Source organism: Ahaetulla prasina, chromosome 3, assembly GCF_028640845.1.
Source record: "Ahaetulla prasina isolate Xishuangbanna chromosome 3, ASM2864084v1, whole genome shotgun sequence".
NCBI lineage: Eukaryota > Metazoa > Chordata > Lepidosauria > Squamata > Colubridae > Ahaetulla > Ahaetulla prasina.
In genome coordinates this window covers 33,520,012-33,546,774 of record NC_080541.1, presented here as the reverse complement: position 1 = coordinate 33,546,774, position 26,763 = coordinate 33,520,012, and the positions used below count along the sequence as shown (strand labels likewise).

Sequence of the window (26,763 nt, the reverse complement as noted above, 5' to 3'; positions counted from 1 at the left end):
AGCTTCACATGTCACATGAAGACATTTATTTAGGTAAACTCTCCTGATGAACTCAGAGACATATCTATTTGATTTTGTTCACGGTACTACGGAAGTGGATTGCCATTACCTTTTTTCTAGTTCAGAGTCTCAGCCCACATGGAGAAATCCAATCTAAGCACTGCAACAACCATGTCCAAACTGCTCACGGACTAACTCTGACGGGATCATCACCACCTGTGGAATCTTTCAAGCTTTCAAGAATGTGCCAAGAGTCACTGAGAGAGATTGGGATGACTGCTGTATAAATTCTCTAAATCGAGGGTCTCCAACCTTGGCCACTTCAAGACTTGTGGACTTCAACTCCCAGAATTCCTCAACCTACTTTGCTGGCTTAGGAATTCTGGGAGTTGAAGTCCACAAGTCTTAAAGTGGCAAGTCTGGAGACCCCTGCTCTAAATTAGTGTTCTCAACCTTCGCAACTTTAAGCCTGGTGGACAGGCTAAATCCGACAGGCTTAAAGTTGCCAAGATTGGAGACCCCTTCTTTAAGGCATGTGGACGCCAACTCCCAGAATTTCCCAGCCAGGCACACTGAGGAATTCTGGAAATTGAAATCTACATGCCTTAAAAGTTCCAAAAGTTTGAGAAAGACTGCTCTAAATAAAATAAACCATGACTTACTGACTAGGTATTGTTTACAACTGCCCAACAGTAAGCCTTAAATCATAGCTAACATAAAGCCGAGTGACAATCAGCCAATCTCACTTAAGAGATGTATATGAAACAGGCATTCACCTTTGCTTGCCACAATAACTCACTTAGCAACGAGTTAGAAAAGCGGATTGTCTAATGCTGTATGCTGGCAATAAATAGTTTACTAAACATAGGAGATAATCATAATTTAGCCTAGAGGGGGGCTAAGCCAGCCTACGTGACAGAAGTTTGCAAAAAGCCTTTGCAGAAGAAGAAGGGGAAGAAAAATACCCCGACTGATCAGCCTGTGTGGCCTCTCAACTCAACACCTTTCAAATCTACCTCGGGATCACCTGCGCAAAAAGCGCAAGTTACGCTCTTTGCCGCACGAGAAGAAGGCAGGAGGCCCATGACGAAACACATTAAGCGTTCGGCCCTCAGATTCTGATTGGTCAGAATCGAGGAACGGAGGCGGAGCAAAAACTGCCCGGGCTGTCTATTCCCCAATCGGAAGCCCGGAAAGTAAGAGAGGGGCGTGACAGGTGGGTAGCTGGGAAGGCGTCGTCCATTTTGGTTGATGGGAGGTAGGGTCCCCGCAGGTGGTGGTGGTGGGGCCCGTGTCTGCGAGAGGATCGAGGTGCACAAAAGGTGAGAGGGGGAAAGAAGTGACTTTTCTCAATTGTTTTGTGCATGTGAGCTGGCGAACCAGATGCATAACGAGGCAGATGGTTTCACATAAACGAGGAGAACCAGGAGCAATCACCAGCGGTCTTGTGGTGGGGCAGGGCGTGGCTTTGAAAGGACGGGGCATTTCATTCGTTTCAGTGAATGTTTTTCACACTTGGCCAGGTTAAGCCCAGGGGTTTGGACTACAACTCCCAGCATTCTCATGCCCGGCTTTATCTGGGGCAGGGATCTCCAAACTTGGCCACTTTAAGCCTGGAGGACTTCAAGCTGCCTGGGGAATTCTGGGAGTTGAAGTCCTCCAGGCTTAAAGTGGCCAAGGCTGGAGACCCCTGATCTGGGGGTGCAGTAGTCAACAAGATCCAATTGAACACATAAAGAGTAAATTTAAGCCTTTCAGCACTCCGGAAGATGTAATTGATATGGTATGTTTAAATTGATAGAAAAATACAGTAACTTAAGTTATACAGAGATATAAAAGTGATTGTAACATACATGAAATAAATATTAAAACGAGTGCAGATAAGACCTGAATAGGGCTATCTCTAAATCAGATTCCCTTTTTGATTCAGTTGTTACTTGGAAATAACCTTTTTCCCCCCTCAAAATTCCACTTCAGGAGGAGAATATTGGTAGTTCTTTCTCTTCTGCACCTTGGCGCATCATATTTTCTTCTGGAATTCTGCCTCCAGACTCACAAAACAGCCTTATTTTTGGATGGGTCAAATCTGACTTTTGCTTAAGAGAAAATATGTATTGGGTATTTGTATATCTGAAGTGTCTGGCAAAGAAAACTGGCAAAGTATTTGAAATACAGTCAATCCCATTTTACACAAAACTGAAAGGAATAGAGCGTCGTATTGCAAATATATATGAGAAACTGAAATATCTGATTTTGGAAAAATAATGGATCCAGGTTTTAAGAAATGTAAAATACACTTCTAATCATCTAGGGAGGATCACTTTAATATAAAGATTAAGGCATCAGGTTAGAAACTAGAAGATTCTGAGTTCTAATGTCACCTTAGTTATGAAGCCAGCTGAGTAACCTTGGGCTATACAATCTATCAGCCCTTGGAAGAAAGTAATGGCAAGCCATTTCTGAAAACCTAACTATAAAAATTGCAGGGACTAATTCAGGCAGTTGCCAGAGTGAACACTGATTTGCGCACAAACATAAATCTAGGAATGAAGTTAATTCATCATAATTAGTGATTATTGGACTCCTCAGATAATATTTTTAAAAGTTGGATATCAGATGCCCTGTGTTAATGTTAGAGCTCTCTTATTTTTGGCTTCAAATAATTATATGTTAACATAACTTGGTGAAAATATAGCAGTTTGTGTGTGTGCACATATGGATTCAAGAGATGTTCTCTATCAATTTTTTAAAATATTTTTATTAAAATGAAAATATGGAGCAATATGGTCTACATTTATAATATATGATTAAGCTTGTTTTATATTAATATTATATGGATCTATTGTTTTTCTTTTTCCTTCAGTTCACTTTAATCAGTATTATGAATTTGTTTTTCAATTGGGTAATCTCTCTTCTATTTTTTCTTGTGCTAATTCTTAACTTTCACCAAAAAGGAAGATGGAAAAAAAGCTGCCAAGGAAGCTGCAGTTTTATGAAAGCTGGACCACTATTCCTAACAGTTAATTATGAAAATTCTGCCTTGTAAATTTGATGAAAAGTTTCTCTAGATATGAGATTCCAGTTTGTTATATTTGATGAAATCAAGTCTGAATGAAAAGATCTACAATTAAACTTTTAGATCTCGTAAAGCAATTATGTTCTGATATTTTGCTTCTAAATCAGGGTCCTGGCCCAAAAGATTGCTCAAAGGAATTCAAGAAAGGAAGATGAGCGTAGAAGCTGTTGATCGGGAGGCAGCCACATCTAGCCGACCATGCACCCCTCCACAGACTTCCTGGTTTGAGTTCCTGCTAGAAGAGTCTCTGCTGGAAAAACACCTGAAAAAAGCTTCTCCTGGTAAATAATGCTGTTGTTCAGAGCTAAAACTTCTATTTTCATAAATTATTGCAAAGTATAGAGGGGTGTGATAACGTTTTCTATGGGGCTTATTAGGATTCTTATGAAATTTTGTAGGATTCTTCTTTTATCCAATGATGAAATAAAAGCAGTAGTAGGTATTTGCTAATCCTTACTTGCACTGCACTTAAATCTTCTTCAAGGTCCACATCACATAATGTATTTGGGTTTTTTATGCGTACCAGTATACATAAAAATGAATTTATATTTTTGCTTGAATATGACAATGATATACTATATTTTTCAGAGTATAAGACGCACCTTAGTTTTTTGGGAGGAAAATAAGAAAAAAGCTGATTGGCAGGTGGATTGGCCTACTGGAATACCCCCAATCAGCTGTTTCCAGAGGTGAATTTTAGCAACAGGTTCCTTGGTTGTGAGCTCTGTGCCTTTTTTTTTTTTTTTTTGCTTTTCTGCCTCTAAAAGCCTCCAAAACAGAACTTCAGAAAAAAAGCCTCTGAAGTTCTGTTTGGGAGCTTCTTTTCTGAAGCTCTATTTGGGAACTTCTTTTCTGAAGGTCTGTTTGGGGGCTTCTTTTCTGAAATTTCTTTCAGCCTCTGAAACCTCCCATTTGAGAAGCTGCGTGGGCTACATTCGGAGTATAAGATGCACCCAGATTTTCACCCTTTCTTTGGGGGGAAAAAGGTGCGTTTTTATATTCCAAAAAATACAGTAGTTAGTAAATGACAGTAAAATCACTGACACAAATGATTTCACTAAGTTTTCTTCCAGACAAAAATTATACCAATATATGTTTCTTTAAAACTTGCTTGTTTACTTTTGATTTATTTGCTTCTCCATAATATACAGTGCATATTTTAAACTTTTTGTTTTTCCTTGGCAGATCCTTCGCCAGTCCAACTAATTGTTCAGTTTTTGGAGCAGGCTTCCAAACCTTTAGTCAATGAACAGAATCAAGTTCAGCCTCCCCCTGATAATAAAAGAAACCGCATTTTAAAATTGCTTGCTCTAAAGGTTGCAGCACATTTAAAATGGAATTTGGATGTACTGGAAAAAAGGTATGGGTTGACTTCTTGGATAAGATTGTTTACAGATTATGTCATAGTAAAAAGTATTAATTTTCACATTGTCTAAATGGAATTTTGAAGTTTCCATATCAAAGACACATAAACTAGAAATTCTATCTCGAGCCGTATTAATCATTGGTAATCATGATGAATAAACAGGAAACCAAGTTATGATTTAGTTTATACCCCAATAGGAGAACAGCTGGGAAAGATGTTTGCTACTCTGGTTTTCCAGCTTGCAGATTAGATGCGCAATAAAAATAGCAAAAATACTGTATGGAAACCTTAATGGTTTTTGTTTTGGTGATATTCTGTAACAAAATGAAGAGCTGATCTATGTACCTTCAGTTATTTATTTATTTATTTATTTATTTGTCTTTTAGTTTATCTGTCCCTGTATTGAACATGCTATTAAATGAATTGTTGTGCATCAGTAAGGTTCCTCCTGGAACTAAACACATTGATATGGACCTTGCCTCTTTACCTCCAACCACTGCAATGGCTATATTGCTCTACAACAGATGGTAAGATTTTATTTTTCTTGAACACTCTTTACTAGAAGGAAGCATTAAGGTCAAATAAATCCTATTCTGCTTGTGAAGCTTATAAGTGATACATGCACACTAGATAGATTTTTTTTTCTTTTTGATTAGCTGTCACACAAATAAATCAATAATTCTGTTTGCGTATCATTCTTAGCCTGGCAAAAGAATAAGCTGTGAAAAGAATAAGCTATCTGGTTTATAATAATAAGAACAAGAACAAGAACAACAACAACAACAACAGAGTTGGAAGGGACCTTGGAGGTCTTCTAATCCCAGGAAACCGTACACTACTTCAGACAAATGGTTATCCAACATCTTCTTAAAAATTTCCAGTGTTGGCTCTTCCTTTGAAATAGTTTAGAACATCAATTGATTACAGATTCTGATTCGTAAAAATGATAACTTAAAAATTGGATAAACTGAAGTTAAGCCCTGTTTTATTTCTATGTGATCTCAACTAGATTGAAGAATCAGTGAAGACAATTTTTTCAGTGTGCTACATGCAAATCAGCCTTTTGCTGTCATATTTGCACTAGCTTTAATTTTTGAAATAAGCCCCGATAAATAATGCTGATATCACAATAATTCACTATTCAGTGCTAACAATTTTGCTTTTTTAAAAAATAGGGCTATCAGAACCATAGTCAACAGTAGTTTTCCTGTCAGACTGGCAAAACCTGGTCCACCTCAGTTGAATGTGTAAGTTTGTTCATCTGTTTCAGCCTAAACCTAAATCAGGATCCAATTTACAATGCGGCGTGTGAACAAAATAATATATATTAAATTTGTTGATACTTAAATACTTGTAATTGGCTATCTGATCAATTGAAGTCTTCTAGCATATTTTAAAGTATATGTATTAAAAGATTGTTAGTGGAAAGAGTACAAAATCCCTGACTACAGCACATTTATATAAAATAATTATGATTCTCTTGGAACAAATACAATTTAAACAAAATAATTGAAATAGCTTAAACCTTAAATGATTCAGTTTTCAATCTTGAAATGGGGTTTATTACAAAAAAATGTAAGGGAAAACATTTTGTTTCTTATTTATTTATGTATCTGTTTGTGGGTTTGCACCAGTGTTGACCCCTGGTGATGGCCTAGGAAGTCACTGCAGTTCTCTTGGAAAGATTCTGGAAGTGGTTTGCTTTGCTTCTTCCTAGGGCTGAAAGAGAGTGACTGACTCAAAATCATCCAGCTGCCTTTATGCCTAAAATGGGATTAGAAATCACCATCTCCTGGTTTCTATCCTGATGCCTTAACTATCGCACCAAACTGTATCTGTTGCATACTGAACACATGAGTTATACTGGAAATCTAAATAGCGCAGTAACTTGCTATTGCATTGAATAATAACTTTACAATTGCTTTTGGCTTTTTTGTTTAGTATGAATCAGTTCCAACAAGAAAAGGAAGTCACAGATAACATTTTGAAAGTGGTAAGGGCTTTTCATTAAGTTATCCACAGTTAAGAGTTAGTTGATTCAAATATTCAGGAAAAGTGCTAAAGTTAGGACCTTTCTCATATAAAAATGGCATTTGATATCTTTACTGTGATAATTGGAAAATCTTACTTCTAACTCCAGCTCCATTGGATATTTTGAATTTGTGAACTTTATGTGAGAAAATTCTTTCAGGAGGGAATGTCTTATATTCTTAGCGTTTTGACTTAAATAATACAATAGGGAAAAATCACATAAGGTAGAATAAGGATGTTTTGCAAGGAACTAGGTCACACAGAACTAGTTGCAGAACTGTGCAGTTTATTCCAGCATGTCTATCTGATTAGAATTGGTAGAGGGGGAAAATCTATTTTATACACTCTCCCTAGGGCAAAATAGTGAAAACAACAGGAGTACAATAGTTGAATAATTGAATCTATCATTCAAATTGTTGCAGAAATCTGAATCAAGTTAGTGGTGGTAGAAATAATTGCTTACCTCTTGAATTTCAGAGAGATACAATTCTATTTTCTTGCTCATAAAGAGCTGTTTATATTTAAATCAAGGGAAAGATTAATTCTCTATTTAAAATAATTCATAAATACATCTATTGCAAGGTTAGTAATGAGGTGTTCTTCTCTTTGGTAGGAGATTGTGGGTTTTGTAGGACATTTGGTTACCAATACTTGATACATAGGAACTGCTTTAAAAATATCTGTAAACTAAAATCATTACAAAAATTAAATTTTCATTATAAATAGATTTTTCTTTTCACACAATTACAGGGTGATGTTTAATGTCCTCATCTGAGCTCAGAAAATATTAAATTGTTATTATTTGGAGATAACTTGAGTATGTGAGTTCTTTGACCTGGGGGATGATTGACATTTGTTAGTTTGAATTTTGATGTAGCTTGAATTAGAGAAGTACAACATTTGTCTTAAGTAATCAAAACATCTGCTAATAACTAAACATTTACATCCCTTTGGGTTATTCCAGCTAAAAGAGCAGGCTGCTGATTCCATTCTGGTTTTAGAAGGAGCACTCAAATTAAACAAGGACCTTTACATTCACACAATAAGGACGTTAGATCTGCTAGCTATGGAACCTGGTATGGTTAATGGAGAGACAGAGAGTTCTACAGCCGGATTAAGTATTAGCACCGAGGAAATGCAGTGCCAGGTAGGTTGATGTTTTGTCTGAAGATATTGTTAAAATATATAGGTAGTCCTCGACTTCATTACAGTTTGTGTAACAATAGTTTTAAGTTAATGACAGCTTTGGAAAACTGATTTATGAGCTGTTCTCGAATTATGCCTGTCACTACCCCCAGTTGCAGCCGTGCAGTCACCTGAATAAGATTTATGACCTTCCCAGCCAGCTTCCAACAATCAAAGTCAGTTAGAATAAAATAGAATAAAATAGAATAGAATAGAATAGAATAGAATAGAATAGAATAGAATAGAATAGAATAGAATAGAATAGAATAGAATAGAATAGAATAGAATAGAATAAGAGAGTTGGAAGGGACCTGGAAGTCTTCTAGTCCAACCCCCTGCTTAGGCAGAAAACCCTTCCCCTACACTTGGGGATGCCAGATTTGCTTAATGACTATATGATTAGTTTAATGACTGCATGATTCACTTAATGACCACATGATTTATTTAATAGCCATAGTAAAAATGGTTGTAAAAATGACTTGTTTAACAACCACATTATTTAGCAATTAAAATTCCAGTTGTAATCGTTGTAAGTTGAGGACTACCTTTAAGTGTGGATTCATAAATGAAATTCATTTTAAAACAATTCATGGTGCCATCAGCCACCTTTGATATTCTCTATTTGAAGATAGTGTAGCTTTCAAGAGTTTTGAACACGTGAAGAATAGACAGTTTTATAATTGTTGTATTGTTTCAAGGCTGATTTATTTGCAAATGTTTGGAAAGAGAAGGAAAGCACATATTTAACCTAGTACAAAGGGCAAAAATTTTGTCTCTGCGCATTAAATTGTTGCTTTAGAATTCCTTTTGAGGATTCCAACAGGGATTAAAATATTCTGATATAATTTTTTTGTTCCAGGTATGCTATGATTTAGGGGCCATCTACTTCCAGCAGGGTTCCACAAACTTTGATTTATATAGGAATGCCAGAGATAAATTTTTTAGAACCAAGGAGTTGATTTCAAAGGTGAGTAACAAGTTTTAAAGTAAAGTAGAAAATGAATTTTGTTTTTACAGAAAATGGAACTCCATCTAAAAGCTTCATTGCAAATTTCAAGAAAGTACCTATAGCCGTGATGGCGAACCTATGGCACTCATGCCCAAAGTGGCACACGGAGCTATGTCGCCTGGCACAGCATCACCGTTCCTCTTCCAGGTTTCTAGCATGCATGCGTATGTGACGATCAGCTGGCCTTCATGTGTGCAGCAGTGCCAGAAACTGGAAGAGTTTCCATTTTCTGGCATGAGCATGCGTGACGGCCAGCTGATCATCGTGCATGCATGTGCGCCATTAACCGGAAGATTAGCTGGCCAGTGTGCATGCGTGCGCTGGAAACCTGAAGTTCATTTTCCGGGGTGCGCCTGCCCACTGGACAGCTCCTCTTTCAGGTCGCGTTCCAGACAAGCGTGCACTCCCTTTTCGGCACTGAGTTCACCATCACTGGCTGATAGTTTCACAAGACTGGCTGATCTTCAAATTATTAGAGCATTTGTTCAACCCAGTAATCTTGCCATTATTGTGATTTTGTTTCTTTTTTTAAATAGTAGGGTGTTTCAAATTGTTATACACAACCAAGTTATACTATGTTACAAACTGACCTTGTATCTTTTAGAAGAAGGTTGGTAAATAGAATCTGATAATAATAACAATGACGACAACGAACTTGTAATGATACTTGGAAAATGATCACACCTCTTTCCATAGGCATTTGAGAAACAAGCCTCTATTAAAGGTGTTTGCCTTGAAGAATAAAATGTTGGAAGTGTTTGTTATATTTTTACAACTTTGATAACATTGTATTTTCTAGATTGGCTCATCACTTCCTTGCATGATAGATGAAAAGAGGCTAGCTGGTTACTGTCAAGCTTGTGGAGTTCTTGCACCTTCTGACAGTAGTTCACAACCATCAACTCCCTACAGTCAAATCCATAGCTGCTTAAGATCTGGCAATTATCAGGTAAACTGCCTGCAAAGCAGGCAGTGCTCTTGTAGCTGCCATTAAGATATAATTATATCACTACTGACAAATGTTCATAAACTCAGGGCTATTAAAAGCATTTATATATCAGTATCCTTGAAATAGATACTGCATTTTTATTGTAAGTTCTTTAGCCAATTGCTTGTGTTATTCAAAGAAGGCAGGTTATTCATTTCTCCAGGTTATTCCAAAATATTATTGAAGAGTTGAGCATAGCTTCTGTTGATTGGTTAACATTAGTTTTTTGTCATTGTTACTGATTCAGTTTCTGGTCCTTCTTTCTTACAAGGAACTTAGAACAGTGGGCCATCCTCACAACAAATCTGTGATGTGTATTAGGCAAACAACATTGACAGCTCCACACCACTCAGTGAATTGGTGGTGTTGTTTCCATGTGAACTCTCTTTATGCTGCTTCACAGTGCTGAAGTTGAAGTACATGCATTTTGAATTAAAACATGCAAGTAGTGCCTGTGTTTGTTTCTAGGAACTGGTGAAGATTTTCCTTGAAGACAACCGAATGCCCACTTTACCAATTCAGTTCAGACAGTCGGTGTTAAGGCAGCTCTCCCAGAAAGCTCAACAAGGGTGAGTGTTAGTGTGTATGAGAGTTCATGACTGGGAAGACATGGTAACAAGGTCAGCCAATGAATAGGCATAGCAACTAAGTCAGCCAATGAGGGCTGTTTGGAAAATGAAACAGTTTGGAGTCTGGGCATGGCTTAGCTCTGCATCTCTAACTTCTGTGCAAAAAGCTGTGAACTAGTCTACTCTCTGAATTGAAACTGAAACTAATCTCTGCTGTTGTCTCCTCTGCCTATATTTTTTGCCTATAACTCTCTACCACATTGGAAGAATCTGTTGTTGGTATTGTATGTGTTATTATGTATATAAAGAGAAGTTAATGAATCCTGCTGAATCAGTTACTCTGTGTGTGCTTTCTGGATTTGATTTTTGCAACAAACTGACAGTGAGGCATAAATTAAAGGAGAGAACCGTCTGACCCCCATTTATTAATTAGTTATCAAGCCTAGCAGAGTAGATAGATTTCTAGCAACCTTTGCCTTTGAGTTGACTGACTTTGGTTCAGTAATAAACGTGAAACTGGATACTTTTGTTTCAGTTCTGCTTGTTAGATGGAACGGTATATTGCAAAGGCCTGACCACCAAGACTGCTTAAGTTGAAAACAATATTTTGTGACTTTTAATACATGTTTTCCAAATTTGAAAGTATACAAAACTCATCACTGCAAAAATGAGAATTCTTTGAAACAGTAACACCCAAACCAGAATATAGCTGTGAAAGAGCTTTGTATGGTGAGAAGTGCTGAAAAATATCAGTATCTGTTTTGAATTGTATACTGGGTGATGCATAATACCATTTTAGTAAACTTATGCTCTCAATCAAGAAAGTGGTATTTAGATACAATTGTCAAGAACTTTTGCTAAATACAGATTCTGATAATCATATTGTTATCTCCCAAGGAAAATGGAGTGAACAGCTTCATGTTGTTCATAAATGGCAAATATTAGAGCAAGTATATAAATTTGTATACCATAGTAAAAGCATTTACTAAAGGTGAGAAAGTGGAGAAATTTTAAGAAGTTAGTAAAAAGACAATAGTAGTAGGCAGTCTGTTGCAAGAAATAAATGTTTGCCAAAAGAGAGAAAAGTGGCAGAGGATAAGAGTGTCCTGCATTTTACTTCATTATATGGAAATGAAAATTGGGTATATCTGGATGCAATATGAATAGGTAATTTAAAGAGTATGTTGTGGTAAAAGAGGAAGATAAAATCAAGAATGAAGGAGACTTGAATGAATGTAAAATACCAAAGTAAGTGACTAGTATACACACACACACACACACACACACACACACACACACACAATGTTTATACAAATAAATATAAAGAGAAAAAATGAATATTGAATCGTAATGCAGATATACAAAGGAAGAGTGATGGATCAAGATCTAGAAAAGATTGAAGAAAATTGTCACTGGATGCAATCAAAAGGAGATAGCCGAAAAATTTCAAGAAGCGAAGGTGTTGTTCAAACCCAGAGAAAAAAAAATAATTTGCAAGGATAGAAAGTTTGGGAGAAGTACAGTGGATTGTGTTGATGTGAAGTAGTTTTATTTTTTTTAAAATTCCCTTTTCTTTCCTTTTTTGTTTTTCCTTATCTTAATTTCTTTGGCTTGCTTTTCTTACCCTTTTCTGTGCTTTGTTTAATGTTACTTATCCTGTGGTATGATACATATTGCGTATGTCTACTGCATATGTATAGTTGGTTGTTATACTACAATATAAAAACAGTATCTTGACTTGGTCTTCTAGATGTAAGTTTTTTGTGTGCCAATTTGCCTTGGTTTATTTTTTATTTTACACAGAGATGAAGTTCTTGATGAAGTATATTTCAAGGTTTGTGCATGCAACAGTGTTTGTGATGTGATGCAGGGTCGGCCAGTTGGCGTCCAGTTTACCCAGATGCTTATTAGACCTACCAAAGAAAAAATAGACTTTCTCCTGGAGGTAAAAATATTCCCAATTTTAGATTTAACTATATACACATATATGTACCTGTATTTCATTATTCATGTTTAATGTTCCTTTAAAAATCTGAAGACAAGTCTGCTATTTCTTTTAAAGGCATCTTTTAAGGCAGATTATTAAATATCTCTAACTTGGCATGTTGCCTATTTATGAGCTTCTAACTCATTTTAAGATTTTATTAAGTGGCTTTTTCTATACTTCTGATTTTGGTTAATTATTGGTGAGGATTATCAACATAATAGATGTGGATGTCTGAAGCAAGTTATACTAGTAAACAAGCAAAATTCTATCAGTTGAACGAAACATGTGGCTGCATTATGTGAAATGACTTTTCTTCCTCCTCTGAGTCTTCATATAGAATAAGCATTTTTTTAATTCTTTGCTATTCTAGGGCCTATATATGTGGCTTTTCTAATTTGTAACTAAAACTAGATAGAGAAAATGATTCATTCATTCAAAAGATAACTACATAATGATATTGCTATAAACAACAGTTCAAAAGAATGTGTACCATTCCAAAAAATGCATACTATATTTTTCTAAAGAGTTTGCTGGATTTTTCTTGAGATTTAATTATTCAATATTTAAACTTCTTAGGTATGTTCAAAATCAATACATGTAGAAAATGCATCAGAATCTTCAAAAAGAAAAATGGCTTATTTTCTAAAGTAAGTGTGTGATAAGAATTTATACTGTGTTAAAAATTGGACAGTAATTTTGTTTTTTACCTTTTTTGGGATGGTAAGGGATAGTGAAACAATTCTGATGGCTTCTGAAGAGAGAACCACATAAGCGAAAATTAGAGAGGATATTTTATTTTTGAAGGGGAAAAATATACTGCCATGCATCTTATTGGTAGCTTATTAAAACAGCTACTTTTCCTACAATCATGCAGCTTTCATTAACATAATCTGAGGAAATGATGTGGTTGAATTGAAAGTGTGATTCATTGTAAGGCATCTGTGTTAAGAATTCATTGATAGATGAATTTCCTAAGTATTATTAACCCAATAAACTGAAGAAAAAAGTTGTTGCTTCTTTTTCCACATTTTCCCTTAATTCTGTGCAGGAATCTGTGTCTAGGTTTGGAAGATCTCCAGTTTGTCTTCATGATTTCCTCCCATGAGCTCTTCATAGCTTTATTGAAAGATGATGAACGAAAACTGCTCATTGATCAGATGAGGAAGAGGTCACTTCGAGTCAATTTAGGCACTAAACTGATAACTTCATTTTATGATATTCCAGGTAATTTATCCCACTCCTTCAATTATTCACTTTTTTTTTAGTGGTGGAATAAAAAAGTACAGTAAGAATAATTTTACTGTAGTCAGCTAATGCAGCTTGTTGCATTGACGTGGTTTTTTTTAAACAGTTACACAATTATACATATTTCTTATGGCCATGGTTAATCTATCTGTACTTCAGAACAACGAGGTTTACAGTTTAGTATGGGATATCAACAAGCCTATAGGTTATTTAACTTCTTTTACTGATTAGTAGCAATTCCCTTGTGAGCAAGCACCTGAGAGGAACACCTAAATTTATAGCTATTGCAACAATGAGATGTTTTTCTGCTTGTTTTCCCTGCTATTATGAGGAGGATCAGTATATAAATCAGTGCAATGTTTTGGACTTGGGATGGAGGTCATGTAACGTTTTCAGGCTTGCCCCAGCTAGAAGCCTAGGCAAGAATGACCCTTGACTACAATTGGTTAAAGAGAGAGGTTTTTTTACTAGGATTAGTGGTTGCAAACAAAGTAAGGTTAGAATGAAGATTTCTTGCACAAAGACTACAGAGTTTTCCCCTTCGTGGCCCTCCCCCTTTGACCATATCGTCATTGTCTAATAGCATGCTGGTGCGATGTTTTGGGAACCGCTGTGGTGGGCGCATCCTGCAATGGCTTCACTTTTTTTCCCCATGTCAAATGTCCTTGAGGCGCTTGGATCAATCCAGTTTAACATGTCTGGTTCCTGTCAGTACCATTCCCTCCCCTCATACATGTGTTTCGTGTCTTCTTGTCTTCCTGCACATCTTCCTCCCCACCCGTCTTATTGAAGCTCTTCCAAGGCTCCAAGCTAAGACCAGTCGAGGAGAAGCCCCCGCCTCCCATTATGGTGGTGGTGGGAAACACTATGAGATAAACAGGATACTAGAGTCAAGCTACTTTAAGGGGAAGTTACAATGTTTAGTGCAGTGGAAAGGGTATCCCTGATGCAGAGTGGGTAGGTGTCCACAATATCAGTGCAGACAAACTAAGAAGGTTTTATGCAAAACACCCTCAGTGACTCTTTGATTGCTGATGGTATTTTGCATGGAACCTTCTAGTTTGTCTGCACTGACATTGTGGGCGCACACACACACACACCCTTTACTGCTTTGAACCTCTTCCCTCCGTTTATGGCAGGATGCCAGCAAGCTTAGCCGAGAGTAGCAAAGATGGAAGCTCTGACAAACGTGTTCTTTCTAACTAGATGGTGTGTCTTTAATTGGGTCAAATGGAAAAGGCAAAGGGAGAGACTGGGACCTTTAAGACAGGGGTGTCAAACTCGATTTCATTGAGGGCCACCTTAGGGTTGTGTTTGACCTTGGGCTGGGGTGGGTGTGGCCAGGGTGGGCGTGGCCAGCTTGACGTCACTCGTGTCAGGAGTGCCTGTGGTGGCCTGAATGCCAGCAAAAACGGGCTCCCAAGCTCCGTTTTCACTATGACAGCCTCCTGCAACCCTCTGCCAGTAAAAACGGAGTTGGGAATGCCACCGTGACCCTTGCAAGCTCCGTTTTTGGCTGTGACGGCCTCCTGCAACCCTCTGCCAGTGAAAATGGAGCTCAGGAGACTCCCTCCCGAGGCTCCGTTTTCGTTGGCAGAGGCACTGCGGGCCGGTCCTTCACTGTTAGCAGAGTGTCCCCATGGTTCAGATCTAAGAACCCTGTGAGCCGGATCCAGCCCCCCGGGTCTTGAGTTCGACACCCCCTGTTCTAAGATAAGAAAGAGGACAAGGTTGCTCCAATTTCTCTTAAACCCATGAACAAATCATTATCCTGTTTTGAGAATCATGATACAACAGTGTAATAAGCATGCTTATACCCTTATATACCATTATGTATATACTCTGAAAAGTCCATTATCAATTTAATTTAATTTAATTTAGTTATTCAAAAGCGATATGTCTTTAGAACATGTACAAACAAAATGCATTCTCTGCCTTCCTCTTGCCTTCAGGCAGTAAATATAATGTTTTATTTATTATAATTATTTATAATTGTGTCATTACACTAATTTCAGCTGAATATAATACAAAGATTAAGCTATCTCATTTCTTAACTTTTGAATGAATGTTGTCCATTCTTACAGTTAATGGTCATTTAAGTATAAATTTCTCAGCAATACATCTTTTTTCCAGCTTCAGCAAGTGTAAATATTGGTCAGTTGGAGCATCAGCTTATTTTATCACTGGATCCTTGGAGAATCCGCCAGATTTTAATTGAGTTGCATGGTATGACATCTGAACGTCATTTCTGGACAGTTTCTAATAAGGTACTTTATTTAAAGATGAAGAATGTAATGATACATAGTTAAAATTATGTAAAAATATAATACATGTATATTTTTTCTAGTGGGAAGTTCCAAATGTTTATGGCAATGTTATCCTAGGAATCAAAGATAATTTGACTAGAGATTTGGTCTACATCTTGATGGCAAAAGGACTGCATTGTAGTACAATTAAGGTGAGAAAGATTGCTTATTGGTATTCTGAAAGGTCACAAAGAAAAATTGCCTGGTAATTAAAATGCCATAATAATATTTTGAATTATGATTAAAATATGGTTTATGCAAAAAATCTAATCTTATTACATGTATATACTGTACAGACTATGGGTCTCTATAATGTGAAAGAGTAAATATATTTTAAAGACTACTTGCTTATTTCTCTTTATTTTTCTCATTTCTTAGTTCTGTAGTTGTTCATTTGCATTTTTAAAATATATCAGCACATGTTAAGAAAAACATATGACTTGTCAGATAATCTCTTGAGTGCAAGAGAAATTTAGAACTAAATTTCTAGGAACTGTAATAAGTAGTTGTACTGTAGAAAACTTACCGCAAGCACCTGTCTTCTGCTATAATATCTCAGCATTACTAACCATGTTTGTAAATGTGACAAGACGACAACAGGAAAAAAATACCTGTTGCTTTTTGCTGCAGGATTTTGTCCATGCTAAGCAACTTTTTGCTGCTTGTCTTGAACTTGTGACTGAGTTTTCTCCGAAGTTGCGTCAAGTTATGCTGAATGAAATGCTTCTTCTGGACATCTATACCCATGAAGCAGGAGCAGGATTTTCTGGAGACCGTCCTCCTCCTGACTTGATCAGCAGAGTTCGGGGATACTTAGAAATGAGGGTGCACGGTAAGAACCTTCAGGTTAAGTACATGGCAAGATTTCCATCTTTGGCAAGATTTTATTTGTTTATATCTTGCATTTATTATTTTTTTAATAACTCAAGGCAGCAAACATACAACTTCCATTCCTCACAACAACAATCCTGTGAAATGGGTTTGGCTGAGAATGAGTGACTGGCCCAGTTGGCTTTCACTGTGATATCTAGAACTCACAGTCTTCTGATGTCTAGCCTGGTATCTTAACCACTAGACCAAACTGGCTCTATTAAGAGTAATCAGTCTTTAGGTAGGACAATTGTATTACTATTGGTAGTAGTTATAGTTCTTACAATTGCATTTTTGTCTGCTGGCCAGTTCTAATGCTACATTAATGCTGATTGATGGTCAACCATACATAGAATTGTGTATTCTAGATATCCCTGTTTATGGCTCATGAGCCACCAAGATAATTGGTATTACTTCCTTAACTCATGTATTCTGTCTTGGTACTTTTCTCCTTCTCATCCCTATTTTCCATTTCATAGACCATAGAGTTCACTTAAAAGCAAGGAAGTTTTCATAAGCTTGTTAACTGCTCTCCACTTTCTAGAATGTAATTTCTGTAGGGTAAAGCTGATCAGTTTCTGTTTCAAAATGCATTGTAGATATTCCTCTTCGACAAGTTGTAGCAGAGGAATGTGTTGCCTTTTTGTTAAACTGGCAGGAGACCGAGTACTTAACCATGCAAGTTCCACATTCATTGGTACAGACTAATCCTTATGTGAAGGTAAGGCATACTTTTGTATTGTTTATTAAATTGAAGAATCCTGAACGGTCTTCTAACTTGCTTGCTGTATATGTTAAGGTGTAACCTAGTAGCAGTATTCAGTAGTCCGATCCAAAGTGAGCAGTGGTCATTCAGATCTAGGCTGTCACTGATATCTTTAAATGGGTGTCAAACTCGTGTCGTCACAGCATCGTTACATGACGTATCAGGACTTTTTCCCCCTTCACTAAACCGGGTGTGGGTGTGGCCAGCTCACGATGCATTCAGCTTGCGAGTTTGACAGTCCTGTCTTAAAAGCAACTGCACTTTTTTAATAGCAAATAACTGTTCCATGAGCTTCGACATATAATCATGCTGGCCACATGATCAGGGAATTGTCCTTGGACAATTCTGGCTCCCTCCACTAAGAAATGGAAATGAGCACTGCCCCCTAGAGTCAGACACGACTGGACAGGAGAAACCTTTACCTTTATATACATATTGAGAATTTTGCATGATCCAAACTTTGAATTATTTCAGTTTTATAAAAAATAATACAACAGTCCAAAATTAGCCAGCTCAGAGAATTCTATAATTAATTCTGCTGCGTTGGGAGCTTTAGACTATTTGTTTAAATACCAGAAGCTCTCTATTCAGGCCCTTAACTGCATTTGAACGTCTGAATTTCAGAAATACCTGCACTATAATGAGCATGGTGTTTCTGGACAATAATTTGGACCTATATATTCTTTTGAAATATCTTGCATATTTCTGGCTAATGATTTTAGTATTAACTTGGATAATACTAAGTTCCAATAGGGATAGATTGCTGGAACAGATTACATTTATACATTCAAAGATTCTTCTTTTTTGCTTAGTTAGGCCAGCTTTTGGCTGCCACAAGTCAAGATCTTCCTGGACCAAAAGAGGGCAGGTGGGCAGCTACAGACCTTTGGGAGATTGTTGTACAAATCTGCAGCGTATCCCACCAACACAAACGAGGGAATGATGGCAGAGTGAGTTTAATAAAGCAGAGAGAATCAACATTAGGCATTATGTACAGGTAAACTGCTGTAATTTTCTTATATCCCTAGATGTTATAGTCATGATATTCTTCTATATCTAATAGCAATAGCACTTAGATTTATATATCGCTTTACAGTCCCCTCTAAGCGGTTTACAGAGTCAGAATATTGCCCTCAACAACAATCTAGATCCTCATAGAATGATCTTGCTTGTAATTAAATTTCCTAAGAGTATCTCATTTACTTCTAATTATGCTTCTTTAGAATAAAATAAAAGTGGCCTCCTAAGTAGAAAAATGGGTGTAAGTTCTATGCAATATACAAAAATAAATACATAGCTTGTACTATATTTACATAATATTTAATGATCTTGTTTGTACATTGGAAACAGAATAATTCCAGCAACAGTGGAATTTTTCCACAAATAGCAAACTCTGCTGATGAGCACTAAAAAGATTGGAGCTAAAACAAGGCAGCTGATAAGAAAGGTAGATAGAGAATTCTGGAGAATTTCTCTGAAGTACAAACATACATAACAATGATAAAGGCATGGTGAAATAAGCACTCTGCACAATGGTGGTATATTTTGGAAGAGAAGAGAAAAATTGAAATCTAGGTTGAGGATGGAAGCATGAACTACCATTAAGAACACTCTCATTAGAAACCGAGGAGATACTCCCAAATGTTTGGGATGTTTTAGGCATATTGTCTGGTCTTGCCATTTTCCCTTACTATCTGGGAATGCTTTGTTGTTGCTGCTCTTTTTGAAGTTCTAAATATTGATCAGATCTGTATTAAAATCTTTTAAATTGTCTCACTCTTCTAGAAAACAAGTTTAAAAACTAATCTAATGAATAGTAAGTCAGTACATTAAACAAACACTTTTTCTTTAGGAATGAATTATTATCGTTCATCAAAAAGTTGCGGGTGAGTTTGGAGTTCAAGATTGTAAATGTGTTAAAGCATAATAGCCTGTTTCTGCTAAACAAGGAGGCCTGCTGGGTATAGTCAGAAAAGTTAGTGGCGACTACACTGATGTGAGCAAAGCTTTGCCTGTTTCCTATGGGTGTCACCATAACATCATCCCTATTTTTTTGGTTACATCCTATCAACACCCCATTGCTAATAAGGACACTAAACAAAAATATTCTAATTAAGAAGGTGATTTTGATATTACACTTGTCAGAACAAATGTTGACATATTAACAAAAGGAATTACAAAAGGACTGTGATACAATTCTGATTTCATCAATTATACGGCCTTCTAAAGGATATCATTTTCAGTGTTAATGAGTTAATACAAAATATTTTAAAATACAGTTTCTGTGATTTGTCTGCATATTTGAGAAATGTGAAAAGGGATTTAAAACAATTTCTATAAAAAGGATCACAGAAAATTGTACATGGTATTGTATCTAAGATCACTTTTAGATAATTATTTGGGAGCAGGTAGTATTTGGTATTATTTGGTACTAGACAGATTTATTTATTTATTTTTATTTATTTGCATTTATATCCCGCCCTTCTTCGAAGACTCAGGGCGGCTTACACTATGTTAAGCAATAGCAATAGTCTTCATCCATTTGTATATTATATACAAAGTCAACTTATTGCCCCCAACAATCTGGGTCCTCATTTTACCTACCTTATAAAGGATGGAAGGCTGAGTCAACCTTGGGCCTGGTGGGATTAGAACCTGCAGTAATTGCAAGCAGCTGTGTTAATAACAGACTGTCTTAGCAGTCTGAGCCACCAGATAGTCTAGTAGTAGGTGAAGATAAAACCACTGTAAACCTAAGTAAATAGTTCTCACTTAAGCACAGTAATTGGGATTGGGATTATGGTGCAGTTTGGTTTACTGTTGTTAAGTGCATCTCGCACTATTGTTAGGCACGACATCATGTGATCACAGTTTGCAACCCCCTGTTTGTTTCTCCACTGACTTTGTTAGAAGCTGGCAATGAAAGTCCCAAATGGTACTTTCACAGGGACTGGTTGTCTTACTCAGCACCGTCATAACTTCAAATGGTCACTGAACATGTTGTTAAATGAGGACTACCTGCATGGCAAAAATTTGCCTAGAGAATTTGAATTTCATGGGGAAAGGCTGTGATTTTGTATCAGCTCATGTTTTTTCAATGTTCTCATAGGAACCTCTAGTTTTGACAACAATATTGTCCTTGTTTGTCAAGCTTCATAACAATCATGTAAGTGCAGTATTTTCTTTTATCATAAATCATTCGTTTTGCTTTCTGAATTCTCTTACTTATTTTATCCTGTATTTTCTTTTTTTAGGAATTAATTGTAAATAATGTCACAGCAGAGTATATTTCCATTTGGCCATCATCTTTTCCTAAGTAAGGAACTTTGTTTATCCAACTCCATTTATAAATACAATGAAATGTATTTTGGTTTATTTGGATCTTTGGGTTATTTCTTAGCTCGGAGCCCCATGTAAAGCTTTTTGGTCACCTTCCATCCAGTATTAAGCCTGTTATTGAAAACGTGATTAAGCAGAATTTTATGGTTCAAAACAGCCTTTTTTTGACTGCTCCAAGCTCAAAACAGAGTACCTCGATTCCAAGAACTTTGTTTTGAAATTAGATTAAACCTATTCTTTCGTTTACACTTTAGAACAAAACTTGCCTGCAAATTCAAGGTTGTTCCTCTCTTGAGAAAAAAAAAACTTGATACAGGCTGCAAAATTTGGAATATTCCAGTGAAGCATAATGTTTTAAGATCAAAATAAAACACATGGCTGTTTTTAACAGGTAAACTTTAAGTTGAGAAGAGGGAAAATATTCAGAGATCTGCAGGCTCTTCAATTGTTCCCACAAAATGTTCCCACAAAATGAAATTTGGGAGTTGGTGAGATTAATAGGGTATACTTTGGCATGTAGATGCGTGGAAGAAAGTGAAAAGAAAACTCCAGCCCAGGCAGGCTTTGGGACAACATGTCCTCATCTCTAACAGAGAATCAAAAGGGAAATCATGTTATATTACACTTTTTGTGAACATAAGATACAAATAAATTCTTAAGAATGATAAAGCAAAGTTTAAATCTTAGATCAGGTTAAGGACGTTTGGAATTAAATATTTAGCAGTGACAAGCAAAGAAATTAAAGTGACAAGCAAAGAAATTAAAAAGCATGGACAATAGCAAATAACTTCTCCTGGACTGACTTAAGCCATAATATGTAGATGACCAGGCTGAGCCCGAGGGCGGGGCCAAATGCATCATAAATCTTGCATCCCTGCATGCCAGCAAAAGATCTAAGTCCAACTCATCTTAAATGCCCTTTTATTCCTGTTCATTTTCCTTTAGTGCTAGTAGGTCAGACTTTCGTAGAAAGCTTAAACTTGCAATCTATACTCATTTGAACTGCCTGAATCTCCTGATTTCCCTGGTGCTTCATATGATGCAGAAGATTGGAACGTAGGTGAAAATCAAGGACTTCAGAGAAGGGAGAAGCTCCCTTAAATTTGGATTCCACCTAACAGCAAAATGGCATTCTGTTGATGTGTATATTGCCAATGAGAGAATGAGAATGAAAAGTTTGCAGTGGGTGTACAGCAGAATCTCAACAGGTAGAAGAAAGGAGCTCCGTAATATTGGTTGGTGATTTTGATAAGGAGAGTAAGCAATTTCTTTGATAAAATAGATCATTTCAGATTAACAGAGAAACTTTTTCTGTCTCGGTGGGCTGTCATAAAGAGATAGATTGTAATCATTCCTATGACCAATAGAAAACAGAAAAGGAAGTTTATGTATGTAGCAGTGGAGGGGCTTTTGTCTAGAATTCTGTTCTTTATGTGTAACATCACTAAACAGGGCGTGAAGGAGTACATAAAATTATTTAAATACTTTTATTGAAGCAGATTTTAACTACACCATAGTTTTAAACACAATGACTTATAATTATGTTTTCTCATTTCAGTTTTCAGTCAGTAGATTTTGAAGCCGTAGCGGTCACTGTCAAAGAATTAGTCAACTATGCACTCACTATAAATTCAAACAATCATTTCTGGTTAATTACTCAGGCAGATATTTATTTTGGTAAGTAGAGTTAAACCTGTTTCTGTCTATTTATATATATATGCCTGGTCATCTCACTGTAGTGACTCTGGGTGGTTAACAATATCTAAAAACAAAAGCAAAACAAATAAAGTATATAATCAGCAGCCAAAGTAAAAAAAAAAAGCACCACCAGGCAACAGTTAAAATAAGCATTTCACATACTAACTGGCAATCCAACCCACATGTTTGGGAATCCAGCCACATTTTCAGCTCCTTCTGGCTGGCAGGATTGGGCCAGTCTAATCTCTGGGAGAGAGGATGTTCCAGAGGGCAGGTGCCACAACATTTTGGTACAAGGACAGTGTCACTGAGGCCGGGGCTGAAAACTTTTCTTTTTCTCTTTTGTTAGGATATTTTGCCTTAATTTGTCCATCCTATTCAATCATTATTGGTAGAGAGGACAGCCTAGGATTCGAACTAACTTGAAAAAAACCAGCCTAATTCACAACAAATGTTAAGCTATTATATGATGCATCTTGCATGATGAGCTGTATCATTATGCATGAATCTGGTCATTGTGGATTATTTAACGAATCTTGATGTTAAAAATCTTTAGCTTCATGTTACACATGAATATGGCCACTAGATGAAATCATTAACTTTTTTCTTCTCCATCTCCAATGTAGCAACTAACCAATACTCTGCTGCACTTCACTACTACCTCCAGGCAGGAGCAGTGTGCTCAGATTTCTTCACTAAAATGGTGCCACCTGATGTATACACTGATCAGGTGAGTGATGAGATTAGGTAGCAATATACAAGGAATATATACACACAAACACACACAGAGAAACCTCAGATGATCTGGGCTGCTCTATAATACAATACAAGCTGAGTATTAAAGTGGACCCATTGATTAAAGTTCAGCATTCTAAACATGGGCATGTTGAACTCCTTGTTTTATCTGACATTTTTATTATCTATCCTACTGCAATGAACTTAGAATAAAGTGCATCATTTGGAATTGCTCATTCAGTGGCCTTTCCCCATATATATCAAAATTATAGTATGAACACTTCCCTCCCTCCACTATCGTTTTCCCCAGCTTTATTTCACTTCCAGCCCATCTGTAAGACATCCTTAAATCACCTTAGTTGTATCGGTGCTATAATAGCAGTTTCACCTTACTTGAGAGCAATTGGCCAGGTTCAGGATGCATCGGATCTGACCTGCTTTGGTGCTTGTTGGTAGCAGTTAGATGATCGATGGGAGAACAAGATCTGCCCAGTGTCCATTGGCTACTCCATGCTGGGGCAGATAGATCCTTTTTCCTCTAGAGTAAATCTGACCCACAGAGAAGATGGTGTTCTAGGAATGTTCTACAGCAGGGGTCTCCAACTTTGGTCTCTTTAAGACTTGTGACTTCAACTCCCAAAATTCCTCAGCCAGCTTTGCTGGCTGAGGGACTCTGGGAGTTGAAGTCCACAAATCTTAAAGGGACCAAGGTTGGAGACTCCTGTTCTACAGGACAGGCATTTCTCTTTCAACGTACACTTGAATGTGTTCCAAGCTTTGATTTTTGATATTCCACAATAAACAGAGCAAGTATTGGAAATTAATTAGAAGGCTTAATATTTAGCAACCTGGCATTGTACAGTGTATCTTTCTGTCATCTTGAGCCTTTTAGTCCCAGCAGTATATTAAGCTGTCGTTACAGATGTGATGCAGAAGATTCTTCAAGACTTTTGGCAGTTCCAGAAGCCGACTAATTCTAACCAGAATAAAGGCAAAATAATAATGGAACAATTTATAGCAAGTGAAGCCAATGGAACATTGGTAGACATATTTGGTCTCTTAAGAGTTTGTTTTTACTTATGGTATTAATAGTGAAGCAGAAAACAATTGTTAAGCGATATGACTTGTATTCATTGTTTTCCATTTAGATAGCTATACCAGGTAAATGGATAAATCATAGATTTTCTTTAATTTGCATATTTCTCTGTAGGTGATTAAAAGAATGATAAAATGCTGTTCTCTGCTTAATTGTCATACACAGGTGAGAATATATATCCATCTATTAACTGGGAAAATTGTGAAGGGGAAAATACTACCAAAAAAAGCCTGTACTGCTTTCAACTGGAGTGCAGTGTTAGTTTATTGTATAATCATGACATAATAGCCTCATGACAAGTTATATATTAGCAAATCATTATTCTTCCAGGTGGCAATTTTGTGCCAGTTCCTTCGAGAGGTAGATTATAAAACTGCATTTAAAGCACTTCAGGAGCAAAACAGGTAAACAAGATTTTTACAGTTTCAAAATTGCCATATAAATATACATTAATGGCATAAAAATAACTGAAGCTCTGTTTTTCAGCCATGATGCTATGGATTCTTATTATGACTATATATGGGATATTACTATCTTGGAATACTTGACGTGTATCCTTTTATTTTAAAAAGCTACATGGGATTGATTTGCAACCAAAATGACGTTAGTAATTGGCTATTATTTAAATTGGTAATGGTAATTACATTGATGAGTAGTGTAGGAGGGAGATAGCACAAAATAAGGAAATCCTTTCTCTATTTAAAAATAGCTACATTTTAAAAGATTAGGACCTTCATGCTCATTTTGCCAGAGAAAGAATTAGGCTCACAGAAAGTGCAAGGAAATTGTTTCTAATAACAAAGTGGAAAGTTAAGATAAAAGAATTTTAAACTGCTATACAAATAGTTTTAAGAATTTAGATGACTCTTTGCTGGAGTTTCCTAAACAGTGTTTCAGATCTTCATCACAAGCGAGGTGAAACAGACAAGAAACAGATAGCAGTAAGTTCTTACAGTTTCATATATTGAAAGGAATTTCTAAGAAGATATCACAGTGGTCTGCATGTGAAACAATTCATCCTTTTCCTCCATTGACAAAATTCGTGAATAAGAACTTATTACTAACCTGAGTTTTTGTTGATGTTTGGACACATAGATTAAAGCTATTGGGCAGACGGAACTGAATTCTAGCAACCCAGAAGAAGTACTACAGCTTGCTGCTCAAAGACGAAAAAAGAAGTTTCTTCAAGCAATGGCAAAGCTTTACTTTTAGAAACTTATTTTCCTTTGCAATATAAGGAGAAGAAAAGTCTCCGTTGCAAGATATTTCAACACTTTATTTAACATGAGAATTTTTTATAATACATATTTATAAACATACTGTGTGGTATTGTCCTATTTATAAAACAAAATTCCTCATTTTTGCACATATACAGAATTAGATTAGCTGGGTATTGCATGTGAAAAAATAGATGTAAGTTGTAATGAAGAATGGTCTACTATTCAGAGTGTAACTCTCCTTTGCATTCAAGCTGTCCTTACTGCAATCCAGTCTTTGTTTCTCTAGCATTGTAGACAGCTAGTTTGTAGAATATATAGTAGCACTTCATGAGGAAAGAGGTAGGATATGACAGCTGTTCACTGAAGATGTTCCAGTTTAAGTGAAAAATTCTTAAACAGCTTCTTTACTTCTAAAAGTAAAGTTTTTCAGTCTTTGCATTCCCTACTCATATTTTATTATATTAAGGCAATTTGTTATCATTTCTTAGTTACACTAATATGTGTATGGCAGTAGAAATGTTGGCTTAGTAACCTTAGGTTAAAAAGGTTAACATAAAGGCTTTTACTTTGTGGCTGCATCGATGTGCAAGCTGAAGAATAACTCACTTTGTTGAGTCCTTAGATTCAGACTTCCTCACTCAGTGTTTTATCATCACAGGTCAGAAGAATGTTTTATCCTATGCAAAACCAGCATACACCAATGGACAACTGGCAAAACAGTACTATTAAATTCACAAATAACTAAATTTAATAAATTCATTTGCATCTGTTAAAAAAATTAAAAGTTGCTTAAGACAATTTTAAGTTAAAAATCCATAGTTAATTATGAATTTAGTTAATCAGAAGAAATCCAATTTCTCTAGGCCTCATTGGGCTTCAAACATAAAAGATCCAGGCCAGCTGCATGTGAATGTCCTTCAGTTGCATCCTGATAGTCTTGTCAGCCACATCAAGTGTAAAAACTGTGTGTATATTCAGTCTTAACAAAGATCCCAGTCTTTTTCACTTTTCAGAACTCTTTGGAGGAGTTATTATTCCTCCCGTAGATACTGGTGATAGCTGACTGGGTACCGCTACTTCATAGTTAATTTCATCCTATCCAATAAAAAGAACGATTATTATTGTGATGAAAGAAGGGGAAAAACCTTCCTAGCCGCAATGTGTCATCTCTTTGGAAAGGTGAAATAATCATTGCAAGGTATGTTGGGCCAAAAGGGAGTGGATGGTCCAAAGTCACTGAGAGCTCCTGGGACTGAGGATGGACTTTAACCTGGGTC

The 26,763-nt window shown here is 36.4% G+C and overlaps 2 protein-coding genes across 3 annotated transcripts in view; one reads left to right on the top strand and one right to left on the bottom strand.

The window, feature by feature from the left end:
• The first annotated feature begins 1,210 nt into the window (after positions 1–1,210).
• INTS8 (integrator complex subunit 8) lies at positions 1,211–25,585 on the top strand. The gene is made up of 28 exons (XM_058178864.1): positions 1,211–1,322; positions 3,184–3,357; positions 4,262–4,436; positions 4,829–4,969; positions 5,618–5,689; positions 6,384–6,435; positions 7,438–7,620; positions 8,518–8,625; positions 9,467–9,616; positions 10,124–10,224; positions 12,028–12,169; positions 12,788–12,858; positions 13,260–13,435; positions 15,590–15,723; positions 15,804–15,914; positions 16,393–16,594; positions 17,232–17,353; positions 18,211–18,395; positions 19,251–19,284; positions 20,508–20,564; positions 20,653–20,714; positions 22,296–22,414; positions 23,062–23,165; positions 24,381–24,431; positions 24,597–24,670; positions 24,753–24,817; positions 25,164–25,207; positions 25,362–25,585. The coding sequence occupies exons 2-28, from the start codon at positions 3,228–3,230 to the stop codon at positions 25,476–25,478; spliced, it is 2,982 nt and encodes a 993-aa protein (XP_058034847.1). The 5' UTR covers positions 1,211–1,322; positions 3,184–3,227; the 3' UTR covers positions 25,479–25,585.
• CCNE2 (cyclin E2) overlaps positions 25,581–26,763 on the bottom strand; it is a 28,253-nt gene continuing 27,070 nt past the window's right edge. For both annotated transcript variants that reach the window (XM_058178866.1, XM_058178868.1), the window contains one exon: positions 25,581–26,581. In XM_058178866.1, the coding sequence (XP_058034849.1) occupies positions 26,489–26,581 (93 nt within the window). In that variant the 3' untranslated portion in view covers positions 25,581–26,488. The remainder of the gene's footprint in view (positions 26,582–26,763) is intronic.

Bases quoted from the DNA above. Each gene is read 5' to 3' on its own strand.
- INTS8 (XM_058178864.1), top strand. From the start codon at position 3,228: ATGAGCGTAGAAGCTGTTGATCGGGAGGCAGCCACATCTAGCCGACCA. The intron at 4,437-4,828 runs GTATGGGTTGAC...TTTGTCTTTTAG, and splicing joins TTGGATGTACTGGAAAAAAG to TTTATCTGTCCCTGTATTGA. The intron at 18,396-19,250 runs GTAAACTGCTGT...CTTTTTCTTTAG, and splicing joins ACATTAGGCATTATGTACAG to GAATGAATTATTATCGTTCA.